The sequence below is a fragment of the Ptychodera flava genome, chromosome 15, assembly GCF_041260155.1.
Source record: "Ptychodera flava strain L36383 chromosome 15, AS_Pfla_20210202, whole genome shotgun sequence".
Classification (NCBI taxonomy): Eukaryota; Metazoa; Hemichordata; class Enteropneusta; family Ptychoderidae; genus Ptychodera; species Ptychodera flava.
Window position 1 is genome coordinate 13,270,565 of NC_091942.1, and position 26,702 is coordinate 13,297,266.

Consider the following 26,702-nt stretch of genomic DNA (forward strand, 5'->3'; position numbering starts at 1 on the left):
TGAACCCCATGCATTTATTTATATACACTGGAATTTAACGATTAACATCATCTAACAAAAATCGAAATATATATATAGAATTGAAGTAATCAAACTTTTGAAGGGACAGTAGTTATCATTTTTTATTCTTGTTTCATCAAACCAGTGCTGCATTTTCTTCTGCTTCTTCTTCTTCTAACAGAGTTGAAGCATCTGTCTCGCCAAAACAATGCATTGTGTATAATACGAAACTTTGATGTTTCTGTTCATGAATGAATTCTGGTACGGACGAATTTCGTTGTAAACAGTAATATATATACTATACAAGCATGCAGACTGTATTGACAAAACGCAAAACAGGTTTTCGACGCGATTTTTTCGAGTAAAACAAGAAATTTTATTTCATAAATAGAAGAAAAAGTACAGTCCATCACAACGTACAGCTTATGTTGTTTAAATGTCTTTTCACTGTATTTTTCTTTTGAATCTAAAATCTTTGAATTCTTTGTGATAGCATTGTATTTTTTCACTACCAAACTATCTAAAACATCAGTGTTACTGAAAGTAACATTTTCTCAGCATAACATATTCGCTTTCCAAATTATTCACGCGAGGAAGATAAATGAACATATATTTAAAAGTTTTAAATATTGAAATATGTACAACGTACGACAATAATTTAGAGCGATATATATCAATAATTTAAACGAGATAGAGCTATCAAAAGATAAAAAGGAAGAAATGTGCCCATTATACACCCTTCGTGACATTAATATCAAAAATTTACATCCATCTGTCTATACTTATACGCCAAAGTTTGAACAATAACAACTGTTTAAATCGTCCAGTGGTCCAGTATGGCCGCTTGACGTGATGATGTGTTGTTTTGCAGCGTAACGTGATGACGTGTGCCGGTTTTGCCGTTTTATGTGATGACGTTTTACACCCTGTGAAAGTAGGAAAGAATTTCACTGAAGTTGACGTTGTCGTATCGATGTTCTAAGGCAACAAGATGCATACACTCTAACAAGGAAATTATTGCGTCTTTACGTGATATTAATATTCAGTAAAAAGCTTCATCACTCAATTTTCACGCAAAATAATATGTATCAGCTTTGTCTCTTTGCAAAGCTATAAATTTCTTATTCGGACCAACATTTTTGTGGCAGATTACAGTGGTTTGCCTTGAACCTTTTGCAATACGGGTACTGGACATACCGTCTAAATTGAGGAGTTAAGTTGCCAACATTTTCAGGGGCAATTATCGTCTAGACGGTACTACCAGTCGCTAAAGAGTATATTGACCTTCCGATAGTTGAAACATTGTCTGGAAGCAGGTCAAGCGTACACAAAACAAGATCAGACATCCACACACATACCGCTAACTGTCCAGAACACATCATTTGCTGGGCTGTTTGTGCGGATCTGACAATATTTCAACTTTCGCAGAGTTAAATCCTTCGTGATCGACTGATATTACCGCTAGATAGTTACACTTGACAGTGTCGGCAACTCCTTAAAGAGAGTATGTCTAGTTCTCGGATTGCCACAGCCAATCAAGGCAAAGCACTGTAACTTTGTTCCCGCCCAGATTGCATAGTAAAGTTATAACCTGTATAAGACATTACAATATCGGACTGAAACAATGTTTCTATTCTGTTTCGAAGTCATTGTTATTAAGCTCAATGGATTCGTTTGTTAAACTGGGCCAATTTCCCTACGGTGGCCCCTACCCGTCACGGACTCTATTACTTTTGAATATAAACTCTAATTTTTCTTGACAATATCTTTAATATTTGTAAGAGATTTTATTTCTCCACCGCAAACTTTTAATTTTGTACGGGCAACATTATCTGAACATTATCTTAACTTTAACTTCTCGAAAGTAATTTTAGTTTTAACAATAAAGAAAATATGTTTCTCAAAAGTATTTTTATTTTGTAAAACAAACGTAAAATTTTTTCAAGATAACAGACTCCCCTACACGTCATGGAAATGTATTACTTTTGAACATAAACTCATATTTCTTGACAATATATTTAATATTTGTAAGAAATTTTATTTCTCCACAGCAAACTTTTATTTCTGAACGGGGAAACTTTATTTTTGGGGTAAACTGTTTTTAAAAACTTTTAACAAAAACATTTTAACTTTTAAAAAATAACTTTAACTTTGAACAAAATATTTGTTTCTCAAAAGCGTTTTTTATTTCGAAAAGAAGTAAAAATTGTTCACAGCAAGAGTTGAAGATTTTTGCTAAGCGCGAACTGAGTTACTTAAATGACATAACCTTATGTCTTTAGAGCAGAAAACTTAAATTCTTAAAGAAAAGTTTTATTTTTCAAGGGTAAAATTAATTTCTTTATGGAAAAAAGATTTTCTCAGAGCAGCAAATTGAAATATAGTGAATAAAACTTTTTTCTCAATGGAGAGAAATTATTTTCTGAAGACAACAAAACTAATTCATTCAAGATATACTTTCTACATATGAGTGTGGTTTAAGAATTTGGTAAAACTGAACTGAGAAAGAACGAAAAAGGGATGAAAAAGTCAAACTTACTTTTCTTCAGAGCGAAATTTATTCCTGAGAGGAGAAATATTTCATGTGAGGGCGCAATTACCTATAATGCATGGCAAACTCTTTCTAGCGAGAGTAAACATATTTTTGGGAAGAGTAAAACATTTTTCCGACGAGCAAAACTATTTTAACGGCGGCGGAAGTTAAAGTATCCCACCATACAACACCCAAGTTTGATGACCCAGTCTCCGAGTTGGTAGCCGGTATCAGTTCGTGTTCGTGCCGGCTACATGAGACGATCTGCTCTCCGAGACAACCGTGACTGACTTCATCAGCGATACGGGCACACCAGCCCGGCCCTACCCTGCCTGCGTACGATGCTGTGTGTTGGGGCCGTATAACGCCGGGAACTCACATCACAACATCGTACACAGGGCTACGGGCACGCGGGTCAGTTGCCACTTGTCTGAGTCCCCGAAGAACGGTTTTATGTTGAGTGATTCGTGATTCGTCCTGACGGCAGACGGTGTGCGACGGGACCGCATTGGGTTCTTCATTAGCTCTGCATGGCATAGCCCTGCGTACAGTCTTAGCCCTTCGTACGATGCTGTGTGTTCCGCTACAGCTAATAGCCCCGCTCACCACAGCCCTGCAAAGACCCGTACGTAGAGTTGGTGACTTCAAATCCATTTTTGGACTTGACGTAAAAAGCCAAATTACTGCCGAAATTCAGCGTTCTTGGGCCCAAGTCGTATCCTCTGCCTACCTCAGCTACTCGATCGCTTCCAAAAATGCCAGTCTTTTATTCACTTCTCGTAAATAACCGTCGATGTCGGCAACTCTCTCGCTAGCCCTGCGTACGATGCTGTGTGGTAGCGGTCCAACACTACCACACTGCGTACGTATGCAGGGCTAGCGAGAGAGTTGCCGACATCGACGGTTATTTACGAAAAAGAATAAAAGACTGGCATTTTTGGAAGCGATCGATCGAGTAGCTGAGGGAGGCAGGGATACGACTTGGGCCCAAGAACGCTGAATTTCGGCAGTAATTTGGCTTTTTACGTCAAGTCCAAAATGGATTTGAAGTCACCAACTCTACGGGTCTTTGCAGGGCTGTGGTGAGCGGGGCTATTAGCTGTAGCGGAACCACAGTCGTTCGGAGAGATATTCAGCGCTGGGACTATTCGCCCTATAGACGAGTGTGCAGAAGCGAGAAATACCCCAAGTCTGGAAACAGAATGGCTATAAAAACCACGCCATGTCACATTCCGTGTCCGATTTCACTGTGAAAATTAACAAGTTCATCTATCATGCAACCGTCGATCGCTCCCTATCATTCTAAAATTTCATACCTGATACTTTATCTGATTCAAAAACGCTCGTTTCGTGTGATTTTCGGCCGAATTCGACGGACACCTCGCCAAAACCTGGGGGTGAGCAACATTCCGGTCACCTCTTGGGTCCCTCCACTTACTGACGTTGGCGCCGCCTACCCATGAGGGATGACTGGAATGTTGCTCACGCTTATGTTTTGGCCAGGTTTATCTCGAACTCAGCCGAAAATCACACGAAATGAGCATTTTGTAAGCAGATGAAGTATCAGGTATGAATTTTCGTGTGATTTTCGGCCGAGTTCAGAAGACACGTCGCCAAAACATAAGGCATGAACAACCTTCCAGTCGCCCTCATGGGTACGCGGCGCAAACGTCAGTAAAGTGGAGGTGCCCAACGTCCACTGTGAGGTGACCGGAATGTTGCTCACGCTTATGTTTTAGCGACGTGTCCGTCGAATTCGGCCGAAAATCACACGAAACGAGCGTTTGTGAAGCAAATCAAGTACCAGGTATGAATTTTGAGAATGATAGGGAACGGTCGACGGTTACATGATAGATGAACTTGCTACTTTTCACGGTAAAATCGAACGTCGAAGATGACATGGTGGCACAATCCCTATACGAAATAGCCATTTCATTTCCAGACTTGGGGTTTCTCGCTTCTGCACACTCGTCTATGGGGCGAATAGTACCAGCGCTGAATAGCTCTCCAAACGACTGTGAGCGGAACACACAGCATCGTACGCAGGGCTATACAGGTCTATGTGTTCCCGGCGTTATACGCCGGGACACACAGACCTGCATGCAGGCTATGGCAGCCCATGCAGAGCTAATGAAGGAACCCAATGCGGTCCATCCCGTCGCACAACGTCTGCAGTCAGGACGAATCACTCAAACACAAAACCGTTCTTCGGGGACTCGGACAAGTGGCAACTGTTGAACTGACTCGTTTGCGTGCCCGTGCCCATAGCACTGCGTACGATGCTGTATGTTCCCGGCGTTATACGGCCCCAACACACAACATCGTACGCAGGCAGGGTAGGGCCGGGCTAGCTGCAGTACAGTACGGCAAACCGTCCGACCCAAATACCCAGGTAAAACCTAGAGGTACTGTACTGCAGCTAGTGCCGGGCTAGCGTGCCTGCATCGCCGATGAAGTCAGTCATGGTTGTCTCGGAGACTCTGGGTCATCGAACTTGGGTGTTGTATGGTGGGATACTTTAACTTCCGCCGCCGTTAGAATAAAGTTTTGCTCGTCGGAAAAATGTTTTACTCTTCCCCAAAATATGTTTAGCCTACTCTCGCTAGAAAGAGTTTGATGCATTACAGGTAATTGCGCCCTCACATGAAATATTTCTCCTCTCAGAAATAAATTTCGCTCTGAAAAAAAGTAAGTTTGACTTTTTCATCCTTCCTTTTTCGTTTTTTCTCAGTTCAGTTTTACCAAATTCTTAAACCACACTCATATGTAGAAAATATATCTTGAAAGAATTAGTTTTGTTGTCTTCAGAAAATAGTTTCTCGCCATTGAGAAAAAAGTTTTATTCTCTGTATTTCAATTTGCTGCTCTGAGAAAATCTTTTTTCCATAAAGAAATTAATTTTACTCTTGGAAAAATAAAACTTTTCTTTAAGAATTTAAGTTTTCTGCTCTAAAGACATAAGGTTATGTCATTTAAGTAACTCAGTTCGCGCTTAGCAAAAATCTTCAACTCTTGCTGTGAACAATTTTTACTTCTTTTCGAATAAAAAACGCTTTTGAGAAACAGATATTTTGTTCAAAGTTAAAGTTATTTTCAAAAGTTAAAGTGTTTTTGTTAAAAGTTTTTAAAAACAGTTTACCCCAAAAATAAAGTTTCCCCGTTCAGATATAAAAGTTTCTTACAAATATTAAATATATTGTTAAGAAATATGAGTTTATGTTCAAAAGTAATAAATTTCCATGACGTGTAGGGGAGTTTGTTATCTTGAAAAATTTTACTTTTGTTTTACAAAATAAAAAATACTTTTGTGAAACATATTTTGTTTATGGTTAAAACTAAAACTACTTTCGAGAAGTTAAAGTTAAGATAATGTTAAGATAATGTTGCCCGTACAAAATTAAAAGTTTGCGGTGGAGAAATAAAATCTCTTACAAATATTAAAGATATTGTCAAGAAAAATTAGAGTTATATTCAAAAGTAATAGAGTTCCGTGACGTGTAGGGCCACCGATAATTTCTCAGCGGGAATAATTCATCATGTGAAATATTGTCAAACTGACAGTAACACTCACCCAGTAAATGTACCAATAATGCCGCTCAGTTGAGGACGCTGAGTAAACCATTCAACAACGATACTGTTTCCGGAGGCCGTGAAGGTGTTAGGCATCATGTCGATACAATAGTCCGTCTCAGTCGTCCCGTCGTAGAGAAATAACCTAGCTTTACAGTCGCAAGGGCTGTCGGGATGCTCCATCACGTGGTCGAAGGTTATCTCCACTCTGGTGCCGGGCAACGTCTCCAAGGTTACAGGACACCGATGCTGGGTAGTCGCGAAGCTGAAATAACGTTGGGAAGAAAATCTTGGCACTTCAAGAAAAGTCTGTCTGACAGTGTCGCCGCAATCTAAAAACGCAACAGGTATAAACTGTAGTGTTAGACTTTGAAGTGATTGTTGAATCGGACTGTCTATCTATATTATATTGTATGTATGTATGTATGTATGTATGTATGTATGTATGTATGTATGTATGTATGTATGTATGTATGTATGTATGTATGTATGTATGTATGTATGTATGTATGTATGTATGTATGTATGTATGTATGTATGTAGCTATGCATGTATGACAGTATGTAGCTATGTATGTATGTATGTATGTATGTATGTATGTATGTATGTATGTATGTATGTATGTATGTATGTATGTATGTATGTATGTATGTAGCTATGCATGTATGACAGTATGTAGCTATGTATGTATGTTGTATGTATGTATGTACGTATGTATTTATCTATGTATCTATGTATGTATCTATGTATGTACCTATGTGTGTGTGTGCGTGTGTATGTATGGAAGGATAAATGGATGGATGTACGTGTGTGTGTGCGTGTGCACGCGTGCATGCATTTCTGTCTGTTTGCCCGCTTCCATTTGTGAATAAATAAATACATTGAAAAGTGTGACTACCTCTAATTCTACAGACTGAAAAATAAGAAAAAAACCTTGAAAATACATTTTTAATCTTCCCCTACCTGAACCAAGGTGTCCAATAGTATAGAAAAGAACGGAAAATTGTCATTCAAACTTACCACCGAAATTCTGAATTTGGAAAAACGTAGATCCTGGGGAATCGGACAGCTGCACTGGTTGGAAATCTTGGCTCCGCAGTCGACAGGTTGACGTGCTGTCAACGTAGTCAAACTGGTGGCACAGGAAGTCAGTGACATGATGCAGTTGTTGGCACACTGATCAAGGGAAATGCCAGTAAATTCCTGGGCCGGTGTATCGTCAAATGCTTTGTCGTAGATCGGATCAAAGAATTTGACACTCGGACCTACATGGAGAGAGAGAGAGAGAGAGAGAGAGAGAGAGAGAGAGAGAGAGAGAGAGAGAGAGAGAGAGAGAGAGAGAGAGAGAGCGCGCATAGGACTTTTATGTTTGTATATATTAGTTAAAGAGGACTGCGCCGAATGAAATTGAAATTTAAAAGGCTGCTAAAATGATATCCGGAATTATATAAAACAACTTTAAGGTTTTGCACATTAGCAATAGGCCTAAGACAATTGAAACATGTAGAACAATGGGTTTCCAACGTCAAGATTTTTTTTTCCTTTTTAGGTGTTAATGCTTTATTGTTAAACATTAATTGTATTCATTGTAACTGTTCTGGGATAAACAAATATATTTGTGTGCTGGAGCATAGTCATATTTTTCCATATATGTTATAACCCTTCCATCGGATGAAAATCTCTGTATGTTTGTAATAGGTTACTGGGGGGTGACCATACTTCAAAGGGTGACGCAACAAGGAAAGAGACGTCATTTGCCACGTATATCTCTCTGTAGGAAACAGAGATCCCATCAACTGCCAGCATCCATAGATTGAACCTTACCACAGAACGCCTCATCCAGCCCGTCACGGCAGTCGTTGTAGTCATCGCATCGCCAGGTATAGGGCAAACAGATTCCCGTACCGCACGGGAACTCGTAGTCTAACACACAATCGAAGGACCCTTTGAAATAAACGGAAATAAGTCAAAATAGTTTGTGTCGTCATATCCTGCAAACGGGTCAGTAGGCCTAAGACGGAAGAAAATGTTGCGTTCTTTTTTTTCTGTAACAAAGCAAAGGCAAGCAATGTTTTTATGTCTTTTATATGTTATTGCCCAGGCAATTTGATTACATCAAATGGCTAGTCCGGACCTGTAAATATACGCAATGGGATAGAAATAAACATTTAAATAGATTTGTCAATGACAGTAAGCTTAATATAATAGACAAATAAAAGACTTTCAGCGATTGACAACTAAGGGAAAGTGTTCAATATTAACACGATTGGAACTAATTTGGGATAATTAGATGGGGAAGTAATGTCTATTTGATCTGCAAATGTAAGCTCATCTGCTTTTATTTTTAAGTTACTTGTTTTGATGAGTAATTTGTAACATCGCAACATTCAGCTATAGGGCACCTACTTATGGAATTTTTTGAGAAATTTGAAAAATATGAAAATCCAATTATCCCAAATTAGTTCCAATCGTGTTTATTTCAAAACAAACTTAAAAAAGCTAAGTCGGCGAAAGTAGATCATGAATCATCTAAGAGTGCAAGGAACAGGTTATTAATTGTAATCTGATTTTACTATACTTTCAAAAAACTGAACCTGTCAGTCAAAGAAAATCAGCCTTCTTTCGGTATAACCATGCAGTTGATATATCGTGGACCAGAACGATCAGCAAGGGCCGAGTCTAGAAGCCAGTCTCGTAGTCTAGTAAAGGGTGAGGTATCGAAAGAAAATTATAGCTCGTTTTTGTCAGTAGAATAAATATCTACGTCATACTTACTTGACTGGGGATCAATACCAGCTACTGCGTTCTCTACAAAATCACTGTACAGGGACGAAGACTCGACGAAAATAGTCGGAAAGTCCGGTGGCGCACATCCAGCCCCAAAGGTGGCTATGCCAGCTACGGCCCAAGTGTCGTCTGCCTGCCTACAACTCAGAGGCGCTCCACCGTCACCCTTACGACATGAAATAAACGCATAGTGTTTAGGAGCTACACTCCCTGACGACCAAAGCGTGTAAGAATTTCACGCATTCCTTCCCACAGTAATCTACTTTCACTGCATGACAAGACTTCAACGACAGATTTATTAAAAGTTTGCAATTAGATGTGGGAGAAAAAAATTCGATGATCGCAAAAACGATGTGCGGTATGAACAGTATTAAAAAGCGCCAATTGAAAACTGGTTTTCCCAGTGAGTCTCAAAATGTCTAGATTTCTGACAGTGTTTATGCAGATGACCGAATTGATTTAATCATCAAGTGATATTGGTTGTTTTATACGATTAAAAAGCGTCCTCTTTCACAAGTTATACCTGTTAATGGCGAATGCCGGTGAGAGTTAGAAATTCAGAGACTTTTATTCTGTAATATTCTGAAAACACGTGTCTCATGTCTTTGTTAATCTCTGTGTTGCTGAAAGTGCCAACAAGCTCAGATAAGCCGTTATGAAATGCTTTAGGGCTGATTTGAAAAAAATATACAACAGAGTAATAAAAAGGCAGTATTTTTCAACGGCCTTCTTGTTGACGAAATAAGATTTTTCACTGCGAAGACGAGTAACTCACGATGCAAGGTCCGATGCCTCCCGCAAGGTACCCAGCACAGAAATGAGTGTCGCCAAGTATAGGTGGGTCGCTTGAAACCGACGCATAGAATCCGTTACATTCAGATTGCGTGAAGAGGGGGAGTTGAGCTTCATGCATGTCCAGTGAACCAACACCTATCAAAAACAACAATAAAATAAAATAATTAGGCGCTTTAAATAAAATACTTTGTTTGCCGTCCGCGTGCTGGTAGGTTTTCAGAGAAAATTGAGAAAACAAACACAATGTTAACATACTACCAATAAAAAATATTTTTCCAAAAGAAAGTAAATAAAAAATCAGCTAATGTTAATACACTTGTGTTTTTTGTCTGTGTTTGGTTTTTTCCCTGGCTGGCTGGTAGGTTTTTCAAAAATCCAAGGACCGGCGGCAGACAAAGAATATTCTTTAAATGGCCTGAGATCAAATACACAAGAGATCCAACACCACTCGTAATACTACAGAAATAAAATGTCTCGATAAGGTGCACGAGAAATTCGATCGTATGTAGATATACATATAAACGGCTCTAGGAATTTTTTTCCTTTCCTTGAATAGCTTCCTCTATGCAGAGCTCTTGGTTTCACAAATGGATACACCTACAGCACATTTAATTTGCTGCGGAAACTTGTATTTTACAAAAACAAAGTTGTACAGAACGAATTCACTGGGCGAGTTTAAAACAACGCTACGCCTCAGGGGAGTAAAATAATATTAAATTCATGAAAGAGCCTTGTAGGCGTAAATGTAGATTGTGTTGGAAAAGATATGATTGTAATCTAACCTATTGCGATTTCTCCAAATCCAGCTATGTAACAGTCTGTAAAGGTAGTGTAGTCGGCGTCTGGTTGCAGAACGCAGACGGGTCTGACGTCATCGGCTATGTTGAGTTCGGCAGATAGTTTGACCAAGATGGCGTCGTACTCGCGAGTGTTACCGTTAAAATTGGGATGAAGGTAGAACGAGTCGGCCTGGACTTCCAGCCTCGAAGTTCCGACATGAAAAGTGTACCGCTCAGGACTGTATACATATTCACTGAAAAATGTGGACATCAATAGACGAGATGTAAAGTTACAGGTAATCATGAAAAAACGGAGACACTGCGGAGACAACGATACGTCAGCAGATGTCAGCGGAGTACGTCATCATTTTTGTATGTGTGAGATGAATGTCCAGCGCAACCATGAGGGAAGTGCTGTGCGCATTCTTCCTTAATTTTAGTCCAGACTAGAATTCATTTCTCAAACATTAACATCGCTTATCGCACACAAAGCGCTGTCTTTGTAAATGCCAAGAAAATCAACATAATTTTCACGACGAAAATAAATGAAAATAATATCAAAAGTTATAGCCAGTGTCCCATTAGGTCAGGAAGAACAGCTGAATAGTTTCTCGGAATCGCCGCTTCTACTTTAGCTAATTTTGATTTTTTTAAAACTTCGGCAAATATATGCTTCCGCAATGCAATTATTTTAGCATAGTACAGATATATTATTATTGACCAGCCTCTTTCCCCTGGCAACCATGAATTCCATAATGATGTTGTTATACAACAAGCAGTGACCTCTACAAGTCCATTGGAGACAACTTACTACATTACAACACTGAATCTTTTTAAGCTTGCTGGCTATTTCTATTGTTCTATTGCTGTTTCTATTCGCTGACTGGCCCGTCCAATAATTACATGTAGTTGCAATTTGATTGAAATAGCTGGATGGGCATCAGGAGCGAGACTTAGATTTCAGCATATGATTTCAAAATTTACACCATCAAAAAAAAACTTTCAAAATTTAGACGCAAACACTTCGCCGATATTTATGTGACAAAGTCTCAATCCTCACTCTAGCAACTTACAGGCGCCGATGAATTCGTTAAATAGAAATAGTCATTGTTGAAGTACATTTATTAAGTGTACCAATTATATGTAGAAAACACAGTAAACTCGACTCTGTCTCTCTGATACCACAGTGATTCATAATACATGATTGTACGAAACGATCCGAAATTTGATATAAAATAAAAAAAAACGGTTGACGTTGAGTTTGGAATCGATCGTATACCAAATTTACAGTACTCGTTTTCGTAGAAATTTTCAGGGAGAGAAAGTGATATCGTAATTATTGCGCAATTACAAAGATTTCTGCCATGTCGCTTCTTACAAAGTTTCATCGAGCCTCTGGCTGAAAGTGGCAAGTGAGACACGCTGATAAAATGTTAAACTATCCAAAATACATTTGACTCATTGGTTCGCATTCAACACTTACATGCAATGTGCCTTTGTCAGTATATATTGGGTTCCCACTATGACGCCGCTACAGAAACGATCCCCGTCAAAGTTCAAATCCACAACCCATGGCCACTTTATCGAGGACGTCGGAGATCCACCGATGACTCGTTTAGATTCTGTATGGCCTGGTCTGGTTCCACATTCTGTTTCAGCCGGGTTTTAATGAAAGGATTATTAGCAGAAAACAAAAAAGCAATGACAGAGGGGATATATAGAATGCGTCTTGGGGACAGACATTCAGACTCTCAAACTTTTACAATTCTTTTCTGATATACCACCTGAAGGGGTTCATTTTAAAGCTCTTGGTGTAAGAAAACTTTTTATCGGCTTAGTTTTTCGAAATTAGAAAATTTTATTTTTCTCCATAGAGTTAACACAGGGATGGCGGCTATCTTGAATTTTAATTCTCGGTAAATCTTTGGTTATTTGTATCTGTTGTACCAGAATTTGCACGGTGACCCCGAGTTTTATTCTTGATTTTGAAAGAGAATAGTTGAAATATTCCTTGGGGAAAGTTTGAGCAAAAGTTTAAGTCTTTCACTTTCGAGGCGCATTCTACCTTAAAGGGACAAAGTGGCCATTTGGTTTCCTCGTTGTGATATCAAGACAACATTGAATACTAGCGTAAAGTCACTCAATGTACAAAGTGACGGTACATAACAGCAAAAGTGTCAAAAATTACCCCTTCACTGAATGCAAACGGAAGATTTCGTTGGTGACCTCGAGACAAAATAGATTTTCCTATTCCGAATTACTTCCCTGTGACAAATTCAAATAAACGTCGCCCGGATATGAGAGAAAGCTGCTACCTGTATCTACTAGTATATTAAAGGCAATGCAATTAATATTCCATTGCAAAAACTTGCATGAGGTTCAAACTTTATGCAACAGTGTATATTCAGCCGTGCGTGGTGAGAGTTGTACATTTGAAATTTTGAACTTGATTTTTGCTACAGACCGTAAAATGTTGCCGTGAATGCTTAATCTTGTCTGGCTGCAAGCAGAGTTAAGATTGTGCGCAGTCAGTTGACCAATATTTCAGCTCGTTTTAAGAAGTAAAATAACACAAAATACTTTTCATATCAAACAAAATTCACGTAAAAGCTCAAAAAAGTGACTTTGACCCTTAAAGGGGAGTCTAGCTGTAACTTTTGATGATTTCTCTTCACTACGTTTGGTTTTAATGTCAACCATAGCTTCACTCCCTAAAGCATGTTGGGATACACGTTATTCAGCTTGTCAACTCAGCCTGTATACATGTGTAAACTGCATTGTTGTTGTTGATGGGTGAGTTTTAGTCAGGACTAAAATACAATTGTACACAATAACAGTGCGATGTATGTACATCGTTAACGCGCTGTGTTGAAACGCTGAATAGTTGATATTTCAACATGCTTTGGGGAATAGAGTATGAAACTATGGTCAACATTAAAAACCAAAATAGTCTATGAGCTAGCATTCATGGTGTCATTTTTTCGCGATCTTTGAATTTATTACCGTATTGACAACCCTACAACTTTGTCACGTTAGCTGTTATAATATTTCAGCACACTAATCATCCACAATTAAGGCTTATTGATTTCTTGACGTTTAAGGAAACTTTAAAGTCAAATATCGTTGTTGATAAAACTTTCACATAAAATGACTTTATCAATGGTTTAAAACTTCTCACTGCCCAATGTCGCTCACCTGTAGTTTCGCTGATACCGACACAGACGACTGCGCAATAGATCCATAACAGGTGTTTCGACATTCTTCGCGACTGTGACTGACGGGCGGGCAATTCTTACCCCAAGTGTGGCATCACTTCTCCCAAGTGTAGAATTTATACTGTGACTGCACGAGCTTCCAGCAGGGTCTACTTATAGGCTGGATTATGCTGAAAAAGCAAATAACACCCTAAAACGCGAATGTGATTAATCGCAAAAGCCATCGACGAAAAATCAGAAATTATCGAATGGAAATGAAAGATCATGATAATATAAATAACCGACGCGGAAGATGGGAAGTTTCATTAAAGTGCGATATGACAAAACTGTATTGGCTATGGGGTCTCAGAACTTATATTCCACTACATTGGAGCTTCAATCAGTCAGTGAATGGCAGAAATAATTCAGATAGCTATTATTTACACCCACATTGACATTTTAATTGCGATCGGCAAGACCTGCGGGTATCATACCATTTCGTATATAGAAGCTGGTACTAGAATCTAATGAACGGCGGTGTATACTGTGACTTCCCCGCGCGCCGCCGCCCCAAACGTTCGGCGCTGTAATTGCTTTCAAGGGAGATAGATTTGAATGACATCTGATTCGTGATATTCATAGATTCATGGTTTTGATGTGCACGGCTAGAATAATAGACGGAGTTAACCACCCGAAAGCATCAGAAATGCGGGCAAGAACATTTCGTGGGGAAACACCAAAGTTTTGACGTCATCATGTGTGAGGAATAGTTCTGTTTTCTCGCAAATGAAACTTGAGACCAAGTTATACTGAAAAATCGGTCGCAAATAAGGCAAAAGTGGGTTAAGAAATTGTTTAAAGTTTTGTATTGTGGGTGGTATTACGCTAAAAAGCATCACTGTGACATTAAATCAATGTGGTGATGTTTTTAGCAATTGATAAGTATGGACATAGGGAACCCAGACATCTAGTAGTTGTTGTTGTTTGTATTGTTGTTTATGTTTATTAGCCGTGTTGTTGTTGTTGACCAATAAAATTCGACGAAGATAACTGTGTAAGTCTATGAGAGAGTGTACGTTAGCACAGAGTTACATCGGGTCAAAGAATGATAGTGTCCTTGTAGCGTTTCTTTTGACATTACCTTACGTTTGAAACAAACACAACACAACAGTTATCTTCGTTGAATTTTATTGGTCAGCAACAACAACAACAACACAGCTAATAAACATAAACAGCAATACAAACAACAACAACAACAACCAGATTTCTGGGTTCCCTATTGTATGGAAGCATAATAGAATTCATATGAACCTGGAAATTGAGGTAATACTCCCCTTAACAAAGATGGACAAAGGCTGACCCGTGATTAAGAAATATTGATCTCAACTGTTGACATGTATACCTAATACCCTAAATATATATGATATATTACCGCAATAGTGAAATTCGGCATTTTAGTAGTGGAAATGTCTTCATTTATTTAGAATAGAACATTTATTCTTCATATATGTGCCGATATAATTATAGTTTCACAGTGTTAGTGAAAAAGGGTTGCGGGTTATTCCTATACTCTATTTTCGTTAACACAGAAATTTCTTATAAAAAACAGAATGACAAGAATAATCACTTCTCGTGTAGTTCGTAGTATTTATTTCGAGGCTGAGACAGAATGCAGCCCCACGGTTCAAAAGTTGTTAAAATCTAAAACACGCGTAAAAACAAATCTATTTCAAGGAGAGTCGTTTCGTTCAGAGTAGGGTGATTGTTCAAGTCCGTGATTGAATCAAGGTATTTTTTTTGAATGCACCATACCGTTTACCATATATAAGACATCAAGCTCATCTACCCACATTCGATTAACAATAACCATTCAGTCATAAGTACTTTTAGGCAAGTAACCTGACAGCGTGAAATGTAATGCATGTATGCAAATCAGAAATCACGTGACTTGAAAATTTGCAGTTGGTTTACACGTCGTTCGAATGTATGAGATAACTTAATTGGTATGATTATTTCTGCGATTTATCTCTATGGCAGGCGATCACTTTGCAATATGGAGATGAGCGACCAAAGCGACTTCCACTGTAGACGATGTTTATAGTGAAATGGGATGAAAACTTGATTCCCATCATGGCAAAATGCTATTATCTTGCAATTCACAAGAAAGACAGTCACTGCCGACTGTTTGGAATGCATACAGACAACGGAAGCCCGACTCTGCTATAGACGCGTCCGATTTGAAAACCATGTAGAGACTGTTGCCCGAGGAGCGAACAACACCGGGGCTGTTCTGACCGCAGTACCCGCCGATATACTGTGACAGCTCGGACGGTCCGTCATACAGGCTTAGAACATCCCAATTATTCGTGCATAGGTCGTCATCGTCCTCCAGGAAAAAGTCGGTGAAATCCAGTCGCACTGTCTGGCCTTCCAACCCAGTGAATTCCCAGGTGTATATGCGTTCGTTAGGATAGACATTGGGCCAATTGGGTGACGTCACAGCACCTGATCCTTCAGTTATGATCGTTTGAGATGAATACGCTGTAATGGAATTTTGGTATAGAATTATCAGATATTGTGTTGACCATTAGATGAGGGGAGACAATAATCTTATTTCGTTTACGCTACCAACGATAATACTAAAATTAGGTGTTATATTTTTATTGTTTTGTTAAATGTTATTTAGTTTTTTATTTAAGAATTTTCAATAATTACCGATATCAGTTTTCAATTCCCATTGAGGCTTGATTGGTTTTCACTGATATATCAGTTTATCTTCACTCTAATTTCTAACTTTTCCATTATCTTACCCTTGAACTCTAAGTTTAAAACATCTTGCACATAAATGTCACTTTGCCTACATTACATCGCCTCGTTGCATCAATTGTTGCTGAAAGAGTTTGATTTCAATGAACAACATACATCCATGCATACAGAGAAAACTCTCCTTTCTGTAAATTGTCCATGTTATTCTCAATTGTGAATGCTACTGACAGATCAGTGGATTCTAAGTGTAGGTGAGGCCAGGGTGAATGAACCCCCACCCCACCCGACCTCCCGAATAGTAACGACACGTATGATAAAACAAAGCGCATTTTAAAATTTCTTTGCCTTCATACAGTCTCGGGATGGGGGTGGTTGCCAATTGTCCTCAGTTCCGGTGTATACGGTTACTTAAGGACATTGTTGTACATTCCGAGAATCCGTGAGCTCTACGCAGTCGACCTAAGCCATTTGCCTTTGTTGATCTATCAACAACTACGTCACACGATATTCACTACGAAGTGGGTGGATGAGGGGCTTGGAGAACCGGGCACTGTTCTATTGGATTCGCTGTTCTGCTTCAATACCCACTGTTCTGCCTACGAAAACATTACAAACACTCTAACACATGACTTAAGTTCCACGATGCCCTTATCGTAAGGTGTGTTATTTCCTTCCCTTTGTGTTCCCACGCTTAAATACCCACAACCAAAATCTTCCCGATCCCGGTGGAGACAGGCATGACCTATAATTTTCTGCTGTTAAGACAAAAAGGAATTGTTTTTGGTCAGCGCACGCATCACTTGAAAGCAATCGCGTTAACCATTTTTTCTTGTTTCTGAGGAGCAGAGATCGATGATGGAGAAAATAAAGTATTAAATTCTTAAGATGGTTTGCTTTATGCAAACTACCCCTTCCCCCAGTATTCAAATTAAAATAAATCTGTACACCACATGAAAATTATCTGTTAATTGTATCTTTAGAAAGCAGACTGGCTGACCGGAACTACGACTCCATTTTTGGAGAGAAGCCATGACCAGAAACATTTCTGAATTAACTTGCCGTGAGAATCAGTTTTAATCTTGATTCATACTTACAAACATAATATCTAGCCAGAAATCCTGTGACACCACCAACGGGGCTGCTGGCTTCACCGTATTCGAGTAACAATTCGTTGCCTGGGGATTGAACGGTGGCCGGGAGCGAGTCGAAGCAATACGCTTCCACAACGGGGGAAGTGTCCTCGAGGCCATCTCGAAAGATTAGCCTTTCGTTGCTGTTGGCGCACGGCACGGCGCCCCCATTGTCCGGAGACAGTGTGAATTGAAAATTGAGAGTAATGACTGCGTCAACGGTATTTTGAGAGAACCTCAGTTCGCACCATCCGTCGGATGCGGATTGTATCCAGCGTGGTGACGAAATAACCCCGCGTACTCCTGTTAACACTGAACCGCAATCTACAGGGGGAAAATGAGCAAAAAAAATTGTGTTGAAGTGAATATAAGTTTGGGCACACTGAGTTTGCGACGGAGAGTTAGAGAGTTGTGACGGTGAATGAAAGTGTGCAGAGTTAGAATGCAACGAGTGAAATTGCATATTGTAAAGCACACCATACACAAAATGTTCGTTCCGAGCGAGACTTTACTTGCTCCCTACAAAGATTTAAGTATAAAATTCAACTTACCCGCAAACACAAGAACTCCCAGAGTTCAAGACCGGTCTCGTCCGGTACGTACGGTACGGGACTTGGACTCGCACGGCTGATTGTACACGTGCCGCCAGCACATTCTCGCCAGCACGACCACTTTCAGGTCCACCCGGAATGTAGTTGAAACCGCAGCAGACGAAAGCAGTTTCAATAAACGTATTTCTGCGCATTTCTGCCTTGTCGCGTTGGCAAGAATGCGGTCTATGTCCGATCGGTAACGAATTCTTGCGTTGTAGAGTGTTGATTCGAAAATAATGTTATTTCTATCAATAATTTCATCTCTGCAGAAAATACTCATATCGTGGAAAGGAAGGAGAGAGTAACTTTTTACACCCAGAGAAGTTATCATTTGGTACATATTCTTTCATCTATGTAGGTGCAATACCATCACTAGCTCCTAAACCTGCATTTAACTTTTTTGGTGTCCTCAACAAGGTAAAATTTAGAGTAAAATATTTTAGGCAAATGTATCATTGACATCATTTGTTGTTGTTTACATTTCATTAAGGCCTTGTTTTCTCTGTTGTGATTCATAAAATATTCTGAATTGTGGATGTCGTCTCTGTTCACACACAGACCTGATTTATTTTGTTTTTACTAAAAAGTCACTTTTTTGTGACAAATTAAATTCACAAAGATGCAGGATGCAGGGTGATTCTGTGATGTCCAACAATTCAGCCTCTTCAATTTTCCCCAACAGAATGACAAAAATAAAACCTCAGTGCAGCAGAAAATTTGAGTGTCACATATAATAAATCATGCATTCATGAAATCTCCGACAAAGCCACGTTGGAAATAAAAAATACAGTACATTGAATGAAGCTGTATTTCTGTCTGCCATGATTTCTACCACTGATCGCTATATTGTCCGGTAAATTTAATGTATGAGTAAATGTGCCACGTTTTGCTGTTACATGTATTATAATGACTGATAATGATCACCATTCTGTTGTATAAATGGATTTTGGGCAAAGTGATGTATCTTAAACTCTAATAAAACTGATCAGGTCGAATGAATCTTTTTTGTGATTTGTGTCACGACACTGTGATACCAGTAGGCAATAACTTCAACAAATCGCTGTTTCTGTACAAAAAGTAATGATAAATGCTTTAATGACATAAATATAAACCTGTATACAGCTGATTAAATTTTGGTTGGACTATTCCTTTAAATTTGACGCCTTGACCAAGCTTAGTCATTGATTGGTCAGAAACACTGATCCACTTATTACCAACACCCCTACCCCCTAACTGAGTAATTTTTTGTGTATCTGGTATCCAACGTGATGTAAATTTAGTACAACTTCAGGCATGAGTTGACCCAGTTACTTGAATTTTGTAGACGAAGTATTTTTCAGAACTACGATTAACATGGGCGTCATTGATATTAAAGTGGACAGCAGAGTTGAAAACTCCATGCCCGCACTGCCCATGCGCCATCAGACAAAATGGCAGACAAACGCGATAAGTGTTCGAATTCGTGTATATTCAAAAACTAGAAACAAGATAGCCGATCATGCTCGCGGCAGACCATGGCAAATTATCAAAAAAACCCTCTCGGAAACCTTTCCTTCGTGATGTAAAATTGATATACCAACATGTGGATAAAACGTTAAAATAAAATTGTGAAAATTCGGAATAAAGAGAATATGAATCTATTCCATGGGAGGAAAAGAAGATTTTCAAGACGAATTCGCAAATTTTCGCAAATAATTTTAGGTCAAATCTGGCCTAACGGGTATACGGTATAGTTCTTGCCATTTCATAATAATGACATATTTTTTCCAAGTCTACTTTCGATTAAAAAGTATATTGTTGTAACGGAAATATTACCGCTACCACAATATACTTTTGAATACTTGCTCGTCCCTGAATATGCAAAATCGAAAATCAGATGAGAGTCAAATATGGCTTGTGTAGGAAAGCAAGCTTCGAATATACACACACAATACTGATAAAATAGGGCATATTAAACGTGACACACAACCGTTTCACCTAGAGTTATATAAGCAAATAATGTGGTTTGTAAAAACATGGATCATATTGCCTTTTAGTAAATGTGATTATATAAGCCGTTTCGTGTTTACCATTTGACTTTTTTCTGAGAAATTTAGTTGATATTACTTTGAATCAGAGAGTCAACTTGGTCCAAGTTCGGAATTCAAAATGGCCGCCAATTTTTATGTTTACTCCAGCAGAGAAAAATGAAGTAAGAATTCGGGTAAAGAATTCCGATTAAAGATATACTTTATTGTACATCAAAGCACGGCCTATCAAGCCCGCTATAGAATTCGTAAATACAAAACCATAACAATTACAATAAAAGTTAACTACGGAAAATGCACTGCATGTAAATTCTCATTTGAAATGGTGGTTTCTTGCGAGAATCTGGTGTATTGAGACATAAGGGATACTTCTGTTCAAGCAATAAATGATGTCTTAAAAGATTAATCCTGGCACTGGGCACAAGTGAAAAGCGACCCGAAGGCAGATATTGAAGCTTGTCATTTAATGGGTGAGATTTATCGCTTAGCAGGGAGGGCCTAAGTTTAAAGTTCTCTCAAATTTTTCAACTTGATTACACAAGTATACTAGATACATTTACAATGTTAATTAATCGTATTTTGCTTTTAACAGAAACATGATCAAACCATTTGAATATATCGGAACAGCGAACACTGTCTATACAGCACTGATATACACAAACTAAAATCACCACTGAGAATATATGTCATTGATTGGCTTTCTTCATAATTTTGTATCTTTCCATAATGGGGGACAATGAATTGAAATTATGACTTTTATGAGAACAGGATGGTGAACATCCTATTTTCGTCCTTGTGCTAAAAAAGTCTTCACATATGTTATAGAGCAAAAACTGTTTTTGAGACCTAACTACTATTTTTCCGTAGAACCATTTCGCGTGGTGCATATAGGCCTATTTTAAAATTAACTATTAATCTTACAAACATCGAAGTTACTCTAGGTCAACGTGAGTGACTTTCTTGTCGCGCAGAGCTTTTACCATTTCTTCAAATTCTTTCGTTTGCTGCAATGCTACGTCAAGTATACGGTGGGTTTCGTCGAACTGGTTGTTTATTTCTGTTTGTTGATCCTTGTATTGGTCATGATGGTTTCTGAGACCCTTGAAGAGATCTGTAAATGTTGACACAAGTTTTCTCCAGTGTAAGAATTGTTCCCTTACTTCCTCCTGCCACTGCGTGACCATTTTTTCTGACTCTTCTAACTTGCTCACTTCCTTCTTCATTTCTGTAATGCATATTAAATTATCAGAATTAATTATTTGGAATCTTACCAAATTAGTAGAATTTTAACAGGGTATGAATGCTCCAAACTTATTAGAACATGTGTATGTAACAAGTCATCGGTGACGACACAGTCCCGCTCGGATAAGGTGTTTGAAATTTATCTGAATATTACAAGTCTGGCAGCCGCATCAAAATGGTCATGTGGCGGTCATGTTTATGTATTTGGGACAGTGCAGTTACGGCCGTTTGTGTTTTCACAGTCGCGACGAAGATCCTTCAAAACAATAGAGTCCATTTGCCGTCGTGGGGGTCCGCATACATTAAATTCAAACAGTTGGCGCCCATTTTCACATTCTAAATGTTCATGTTTGTCTTTGAATTTGGCACCTTTAAAGTATATCACTTCGCGTTCTGAAATGGCACGAAAACAGAACATTATTAATAACTACACCAGTGAATTCGATGGTTGCCTTATCACCCCCCCCCCCAAAAAAAAAAAAAATCGGCAGGCTTGAGAGAAGGCTTGTGATCGTATCGATGGGTAATCATGTATTCACCGACCCAAAAAAGCATCAAAACCAGATTCGAAAATGCAATGACCTACTAACAGATTACGTTTTCGACCAAATGATTCACTTTCTTACCACATTTCGTTCCTGGGACGGCTATGCAAATACGTCGAAACAGTTCCTGTATGGAGCACACCTTGCTATGCAACACCTACCTTAGTTCGGATTTACACTGAACAAACTTAAAATCTCAATTTTTTGGAAACCGATCGAGCTGCTTTATTATCTGAATCTGACACTTACAAGATTTTTTCATCATTGTGGCTCATAAAAAGACAAGATTAAGCATGGAGGTAGTGGTTTCTCGTGTTTATTGAAAGTCTCCATGACGCGAAACAAAGTCCAAGTTAGAATTCAGTTTTATCACACCAAGGAAATTACACACATATGTACTTGCGATAACTAAAGCAAGAATATAAATTTGAATAAGTCAGAAACATCTTTAATGTATAAAATGTTCTTGTATGCAACTTTTTATGGCCATACAAATAAATGTAAAAAAGCACAAGTGAAAAATACATCATATAAATTTTCATTAAAGGCACATTGGCTGTATCTTTTTGAATTACATTTAATATCACGATTTCAAATCAAAAGTAACTCAAGCCAAAGTTCTTCCCAAAGAGTGTCCATAGAAACTTTTAAAATATTGGTGAAGAACAAACAACTCAGATTTTTAACCATAAAATAATTTATTGGCTTTCAAGCAAAATATGGCCAAGCAGGGAAGGAAGCATGTGTGCTTGAAATTGATAGACCCCGTCTGTTGCCCAGGACTGATAAAAATTAAAAGTAACATTTTAGATGTAATATGACTTGATGACAGAGACTCCAAAGCATATTTTTGAAACTTTGAATGGTATATTTCAGAAAGCATAGTGCAGAAAAGATACAGTTAATGAGCCTTTAAACGATTAAACGATTTTGTCATATGTTTACTTCACACATGGTAGCCTTATGTAAGACATCACAATGGCTTTTTAAGTGATATATTACAAAGATAACATTTTAATATCAGTTAACACAACTTTTCCAGCAGTCAAAAACAGGTACATAGTGACTATAACATATAACTTTAAAAACCTACACATGAGTAGACTTTCCTAGGCTAGGGCAGTCTAAAATGTGCTCAAATACATAGGCACAAATCTGAAGCTTTTATAAAAAAGGCTATTAGCATTTTTATTTGTATAAATTTTCAAGGGACAATGTGCCCTAAAACTACTCACTACTCAAGGATAAACAGGATAAACACCCTTTGTTCCTCACTAATACACTGCTCACATACAAGGTTTTGTATTGCATTAAAATGACACTAGTAAATTCCTTGCATTTTTCAGTACTGCAATAAGAAATTATTAAATGTACTTTTGTTCTACACATAATTTCGCCTCCTCATGTATTTGATAAAAAATAAACTTCTTCATCAGAAAATATTTTGTGTCAACATAACGTTTCTTATAAAAAAGACTAAAAATCAAATAACTGCATGGATACAAGTTGCAACTCTTGACTGCCTTGAAATTATATACAAATGAAGGTAACTCTTAATTGCTTGTTCCAATTTTCTTGGGTAATTATAAACTCCATTTTTTCAAATCACTATTGTGGTACAATATCATGCAGTCAGTCAGCAGATCAAATTATATGCATGCTTCATTCTGTAAGCCAGGAAAAAAGAAAAACAAAACATTCATAAGATGTTAGCCTATGATAAAAATGGCCTAAAATGGCCTTAAATGGCCAATTCACACACAGAGGCTGTGTTGACTGACAGAATACTGGATATTTCCGCATGGCATAGATTAGCACAGGAAACTAATTGATATACTGAAAGAGTATACTGGAAAAAAATAGCAAAAAAGTTTCAGCTTAATGTCCCTTTATTAGTATTATGTAACGTCATGGATACAACTTACTACAATGGGTCTTCCAAGGCCTCCTGTCAGTTGTTCCTTCTGCAGTGGTCTACATACAGCCTGCTTACAACTCCAATGCCACTTCCATGTGCAGTCTATATTTTCATGAAAACACTAAGATTGAGAAAATATAGATCAATCGTTAAACATGCAGTTTTTGAAGGTAGGTATGCCAAGACTAATGGTGGGCTATACTTTATCATGCAAAATTAGCATTCAACCGTAGATTCAACGCAATTCAACGATCTTTATAAAATGGCTGGAAAATGACACATTTATCAACAAAACCTATACAACTACGTCGCAAAAGGCGCCACCGTGCACGCAAACGATGCTACCGCACATACTCTATTATTTGTAATAACGTAAACTTTGATCGATGACAGCCATAAAAACTTACCGTCGCTATTAAAGCATTTCGACAAAAATTGGCAAGCACTTTTGCACTAGACGTTCGAAACTTCCGCCATAACAGTTAGCTACAGTGTAGGTTAAACCAATCACAGAATTTTTGAAGTCTTGGTGGATGTACCGTTCCATTTTCACGATTTCGTAGTACATTGATGACAAAACAAGTTACTGTTGATGGTTTGGCAAATAGTCGTCAAGGACGGTTTGCCAATTTCGAAACGAATCGGTAATAGTATATATAGCGAGTTGCTGGAAAACAAACGCGTTACGTTTGACAGGCTATAAATATAGGCCGATATTATGCATACAAAAATTTTGCATTCGTACAGTTAACAACGTCGTATTCTATGCATTCTTCGTAAATTAGATCGCTAGATCATGTTGGAGAATTTCAACGATTTCTAACCTATGTTACTTACCTGACTTTACTGCTCGATCCACTATGACCTGTTGCACAACCTGCCAGAATATATGCGCAGTTCCAATTAACCGTCAAATCTCGGAACTGAGTCGCGACTGTTCAATGGCAATATTAATAGTTGACATCTTTTGAATGGTGGCTGAGATATTATGTTAAATGTGGGCATAAATGACCCAACCATTGGGGTACTATGGCACACACACACACACACACAAGGTGACGTCACGGCAAGGTCAGCTTGGGTTTCAGATGTGGTTCCATTTTCGGCGGCAATTACAGCCAGAACAAACTGGCGGCGCTCTCACACGGCAAAGGCGGGCATTTACGAGCAAAATTCTGACATTTTAAATGTGCCTCCTCCTAAACACGGCACATTTTGTATCAATTTCCAAAGAAATGTCAAATTAGGGTGCCAAGACAAGTAATTGACCCTTTTAATCGATCACTTCTCATGTAGTTAATAAGCTCATCACCCCACCAAATTATATATTTTCTGAAAGCCTAGAATATAGGGGTACATTGTTGATGATAATACCACAGTATCACCATTGCTTACATGACTATCATGTGACAGGTAATTTGCATAACCTTTCAAAAATCGGTTTTCTCAATGTTTTGTTTCAATCTTTTTTGATATGTGGATGAAATTTGTGTGAGTACAAGCTCTCATAACAATTATGGCAAAAACTTCCAAAACACCTCGGTATATTTCCTTTAAAATTGTGCTACAAAAAAACAAGCAAAATATAAAAATATGAAACACATTTTGTAAGAGCGTTATGACAGCTTGCATTACTGCAACACTGAAACAAAACATAGCGAAAACCGATTTATGAAAGGTTATGTTAATGACCGGTCACGTGATAGTCATATAAACAATGGTAACACTGAGGTACATGGTAACAAAAATGTTTCCATATATCTAGGCTTTCAGAAAATATATAATTTGGTGAGGTTCTGAGCTTATTGTTTGATTAAACGGGTCACTTACTTTTCTTGGAACCTTTGACACCCAAAGAGGACACAACAAATGTTACTAGTCAGTAACATTGTCCTTGTACCAAGTTTGAACGAAATTGGTTTAGGGATGATTGAATTATGGTTAAAGACATGAAATAATTGCTACAAAATGGCCACATGGTGGCCATTTTTCATCGCATCACAAAGTAAATTGACATGCATTATGCACACTATAATACATTGTCCTTGTACCACGTTTGAAAGAAATCAGTTCAGGGATGTCGATGGTTGTGTTATGATTCAAAGACATGTAAAAATTGCTACAAAATAGCCGCCTGGCTGCCATATTGCATCGCATCTCGAAATAAATTGACATGCATATGTATGCATAGTACTCTATCTTTGTTCCACGTTTGAACAATATCGGTTCTGGTGTGTCTGAGAAAGTGCTGCGGACGGACGGACAGATTGACGGGACCAAATCTACAAGTCTCCGCCAGACTGCATCCATGGTGAAGTCATATTACCTGTAATGACTGTTTTCATGACTCCCCTATGAAGTATTGGTGCAGTGTCAGGCCCTGGATTTGTTTCAATATCAACTCCCGAAACAAGTAGTGATTTCATATATTGATTACATAAACAAAATTGGATGATCCATTTTATTGAAAGATACTTTTGCGTTCGTCAATACAGACCCATCGCGTCAACCTTTTTACTGCATCTCACGAGGAAATAAAAAGGAAAAAATGAACGCAAAAATACGCGACGATAAAGCGGCACAAACGATAGAAAATTTAAATACCTGTAGGAATGCGCAGTTTACGGTTCTAAATGACACATCGTGTATGTAGATGATCTCTTATTCTTGTTTCCCTACAAGTGACGGCAAAGTCAAACTGCAGCACTGTAAAAAATGTGCCACACTTTTGGAAGGACATTTGTATAAGTTCATTTTGATTTTAAATCATCACATTGAAAATAACCTGATAAGATACAGCTTATGAAGTTTGAAGCAATTTTA

At 38.2% G+C, this 26,702-nt stretch overlaps 2 protein-coding genes across 2 annotated transcripts; both read right to left on the reverse strand.

The window, feature by feature from the left end:
* Positions 1 to 352: 352 nt before the first annotated feature.
* LOC139151204 (prostasin-like) lies at positions 353 to 13,929 on the reverse strand. The gene is made up of 9 exons (XM_070723818.1): positions 13,660 to 13,929; positions 11,948 to 12,113; positions 10,468 to 10,718; positions 9,666 to 9,820; positions 8,879 to 9,056; positions 7,928 to 8,047; positions 7,124 to 7,368; positions 6,105 to 6,435; positions 353 to 926 (listed from the first exon to the last, which is right to left on the reverse strand). Exons 1-8 carry the CDS (start codon positions 13,721 to 13,723, stop codon positions 6,337 to 6,339), a joined length of 1,278 nt encoding a protein of 425 aa, XP_070579919.1. The 5' UTR covers positions 13,724 to 13,929; the 3' UTR covers positions 353 to 926; positions 6,105 to 6,336.
* Positions 13,930 to 15,786: 1,857 nt separating this feature from the next.
* LOC139152251 (tolloid-like protein 2) lies at positions 15,787 to 18,299 on the reverse strand. Its single transcript, XM_070725392.1, has 3 exons — positions 18,158 to 18,299; positions 17,519 to 17,878; positions 15,787 to 16,199 (listed from the first exon to the last, which is right to left on the reverse strand). The coding sequence occupies exons 1-3, from the start codon at positions 18,297 to 18,299 to the stop codon at positions 15,787 to 15,789; spliced, it is 915 nt and encodes a 304-aa protein (XP_070581493.1).
* Between the last annotated feature and the right edge of the window lie 8,403 nt (positions 18,300 to 26,702).

What these genes read in the sequence shown, in the direction of transcription:
- LOC139151204 (XM_070723818.1), bottom strand. Translation starts at nt 13,723, where the DNA reads ATGTCGAAACACCTGTTATGGATCTATTGCGCAGTCGTCTGTGTCGGT. An exon ending in CTGACAAAGGCACATTGCAT is followed by an intron (nt 10,719 to 11,947) that starts GTAAGTGTTGAA and finishes CACATTTTTCAG; the next exon opens with TGAATATGTATACAGTCCTG. An exon ending in TGGTATTGATCCCCAGTCAA is followed by an intron (nt 8,048 to 8,878) that starts GTAAGTATGACG and finishes TTTATTTCAAAG; the next exon opens with GGTCCTTCGATTGTGTGTTA.
- LOC139152251 (XM_070725392.1), bottom strand. Translation starts at nt 18,299, where the DNA reads ATGCGCAGAAATACGTTTATTGAAACTGCTTTCGTCTGCTGCGGTTTC. An exon ending in GCGAGTCCAAGTCCCGTACC is followed by an intron (nt 17,879 to 18,157) that starts GTACGTACCGGA and finishes TTCCCCCTGTAG; the next exon opens with ATTGCGGTTCAGTGTTAACA. An exon ending in TCTGGCTAGATATTATGTTT is followed by an intron (nt 16,200 to 17,518) that starts GTAAGTATGAAT and finishes ATTCCATTACAG; the next exon opens with CGTATTCATCTCAAACGATC.